At 67.3% G+C, this 3,136-nt stretch overlaps 1 protein-coding gene across 1 annotated transcript in view; it reads left to right on the top strand.

Annotated features, from left to right (window-relative positions):
- The window catches only part of KCNQ2 (potassium voltage-gated channel subfamily Q member 2), a 48,572-nt gene that overhangs the window by 39,755 nt on the left and 5,681 nt on the right, over nucleotides 1-3,136 (top strand). The window contains exon 23 of the mRNA XM_077756815.1: nucleotides 2,405-2,653. Within this exon, the coding sequence (XP_077612941.1) occupies nucleotides 2,405-2,653 (249 nt within the window). The remainder of the gene's footprint in view (nucleotides 1-2,404; nucleotides 2,654-3,136) is intronic.

The following is a 3,136-nucleotide window of genomic DNA, read 5'->3' as shown; positions in this document are numbered from 1 at the left end:
CCTGTCCCTGACCAGCGCAGCGCGCGGCCCCACGGCGTGTGGGTGGCTGCGCTCGCCTGTCCTCTTGCATGCGGCGGTGCTGGCCCTGGACGCACTGGTGCCGAGCGGCGGGCATGGGGAGGGGCTGTGCGGCAGGATCAGGGCCCCAAGGGCGGCGGCATGCTCACGCATCTGCATCTCTGCATGCCTCGAGTTCCCCACCAAGGGGGCGCTTGGGGGAGACTCGCGGCCCCAGGACCGGAGGTTTTGGGCCCCGGCAGAAGCTGACCCACTTGTTCAGAGCTTGTGTCCAGGGTGCTTCTGGCCACAGGCTGGGCCATTGGGGAAGGGGCTGTGGTCAGGCTGCTGGGGCACCAGAAGGGGCGAAGGGGCCCACGGCCAGTCCAGGAGCCGCGGCCAAGCTCAGCCTCACCGTGTGCAGGTCTCCTGGGTGTCCGTCAGCGTCCGCACTGACCCTGGGCATCTGTGGTCGCGCGTGGGTGGGGGCAGCTCTCCCTGTGGATGCCGGCTCCCCCCCCGCTGAGCTGGGCCCCCGCTGTGCAGACCCAGGCGTGGCCAGTGTCGGTCAGGGCCTCCCCTTCGCCCCCTGGCTATTTAGGGTTTCGCTGTGGGGCGGCAGGCGGGGGAGGAAAAGGCTGGGGCTTGGCTTTCTCCCCCAGAGCCTCCCGAACCTGCTCCCCCTGTCCCGTGTGAATGCCAGGAAGCCACCCTCGCACACACACGGCGGTCTCGCCGGGGCTCTTTCCACCGGAGCAGGTGGCCAGAGCCCCGGCCCGTGTTGGCTTGCTTCTGTCCTTGGCTTGTGAGGTTAAGGCAGCCCTTCCCTCGACACCTGCTGCAGCACCAGGTGGACGCCTGGACGTGGGCGGGCTGCGCGGCTGGCGGCCGGGCGCTGCTCGCACCGGGCTGCGCGGTCTGGGCGTCCACGCGCCGCCTCATCCGTCTGGCAGGATGTCCCCCACCCCGCTCTGCACCTCCCAAGAGCGGGGACAGCGAGGCCTTCCTGTGGCTCTGTCCTCAAGATGGTGGCGTGGCGCCTGGCTCCTGAGGGCTCGGCGGGGCCGTCCCTTCTTACGGCCTCCCTGGACCAGCTGTTGATCTCTGTTGGGAGGGAGGAGGCCATCTGTGCAGGGGGCCCCACGGAGCCTGCATGTGGGCGCCCCTCGGCACCCGTCTGGCCTTGGCCTTGTGCTGGGCATAGCGGTTACGGGCTCGTAGCCAGTGTGTGAGCCAGCGGATGTCTGCTCACCCTGAGAGGGGTCCACACCCCAGCTCAGCCTCCAGCCCTCAGGGGCTCCTTTCTTCCCTTTTCCCTGTTCTGCGGACGAGCAGACGGGTGCTCTCGGCTGCTCCGGGAAGTGGGAGGGGACGCCGGCTGGGACTCCTCTGTCCAGGCTGGGTAGACCAGGCCAGCGGCCATCTCTTCTCCGTGGCCAGTCACGTCTGCGCCGTCTGAGGGACCTGTCTTGGCTGTGGGTCCTGGTTGGGGCCGATGGGGGCGGCTGACCCACGGGAGCTGCAGTCGGGTCTGGCGATGTCTGAACGGTCAGCAGGGGATGGCGGCTTCCCAGTGGCAGCAGAGGTCCCTCCGGGCCCCTCTCTGCAGGCTGTCACAGCCCTTGTGCTGGGTGTAAGCGGGTTCACGGTTCGCAAGAGCCACGCTCTTCCACCGTGGAAACTGTCCAGTGGGACGAAGTGAGTGGCCACCTGGTGCCGGGCCTGACCTACCCCGGACCCACTCCTGTCTCCTGGATGCTGCCCAGAGGGTGTCAGATCCACCTCCACAGGGAGGCCCGAGGACCCCTGGCCGTCATGGTGGCCCCCGCCCTGTGGCACGTCCGTCCCTACCCCTGGAACTGTGGCTGTTCAGATTCCAAACGGCCTGGGTGTGTGTGGCGGGAGCCTGTGCTGGCCCCGGGGCAGGGGAGGGGACAGGCCTTACCGGAGGCCTCGCCCCCCACACTTCTGTGCTTCCTGCACCAGACGGCCCTCCGGAGGCCCCGGGGTTTGGCAGAGGACCCGGGGTCAGCCGAGACCTCACTCCCCCAGACCCCGGGGCATCATGGGGTGTGAGGGGCAGGCAGGGAAACCAGAGAAGGTCCCCGGGGAAAAGCCACCCCTGCAGGGCATTTCGGGGCCCTCGCGCCCTGAGTGTCACCGTGGAGATGGAGGCCTGATCGGACAGTGTGGAGAATGTCCAGCACCTTTCTGTAGCACCCAAAGTGATTTAAGAGTCCACTGTACCCCCCCAGGTCAGGCCGTGCACTGAGGGGCCCCGGGGCACCCATGTGTGCATGTGTGGGCGCCGGCTGTGAGCGGATGCTGGGGTGTGAGTGCCCTTTGCACAGTGACTTCTCCTGCTGTCTTTCTGTGTGTCCGCCCCTGTCGGTCCTCGTGGGAGCAGTCAGAAGGTCAGTTTGAAAGACCGTGTCTTCTCCAGCCCCCGGGGCGTGGCGGCCAAGGGGAAGGGGTCCCCGCAGGCCCAGACCGTCCGCCGGTCACCCAGCGCCGACCAGAGTCTGGAGGACAGTCCCAGCAAAGTGCCCAAGAGCTGGAGCTTCGGGGACCGCAGCCGGGCGCGCCAGGCCTTCCGGATCAAGGGCGCTGCGTCCCGACAGAACTCAGAAGGTGGGTCAGGCCACCGTCTGCCTGGGCTCTTGCTGCCCCCCAGGCACCACCCAGAGCCCCGGAGCCCCTTCGAGCAGCCCTTGACCCTTTGTTCTGAGGTGAAACTCCCGTAACGTAAGGTCGGCCACGTTACAGTGTGCACTTTGGTGGCAGCTAGTGCACTCAGCTCTCATTCTAGCACATTCTGTGGCTCAGAGGAGACCTGCACTTGTTAGGCCCCGCCCAGCCCAGCCACCGCCAGGCTGCTGTCTGTGTGCATCAGCCTCTTCGACACTTTTCACACAAGCCAGCCACGTGCTGTGTGCTTGCACACCCACGCCGGGCCACGAATCAGCCTCACACCTGTTTGTGGCTGGTTGATGTCCGTTGTTTCTGTCCGCTTTGAACCCGTTTTGTGGGCCGCTAGGCCGCGGGGAGCGGGTGGGCCGGAAGGTGGGTTCCCGGGGAATCGGGGTGCTGCTCTGAGGCAGCCCCTCTGTCTGGGCACGGTTCCTCCCCTCACGGCTGC

Source organism: Crocuta crocuta, unplaced genomic scaffold, assembly GCF_008692635.1.
Source record: "Crocuta crocuta isolate KB4526 unplaced genomic scaffold, BGI_CrCroc_1.0 scaffold613, whole genome shotgun sequence".
NCBI lineage: Eukaryota > Metazoa > Chordata > Mammalia > Carnivora > Hyaenidae > Crocuta > Crocuta crocuta.
Note: the sequence above shows the minus strand (reverse complement) of the source record. Positions and strands in the feature narration are given on the sequence as shown.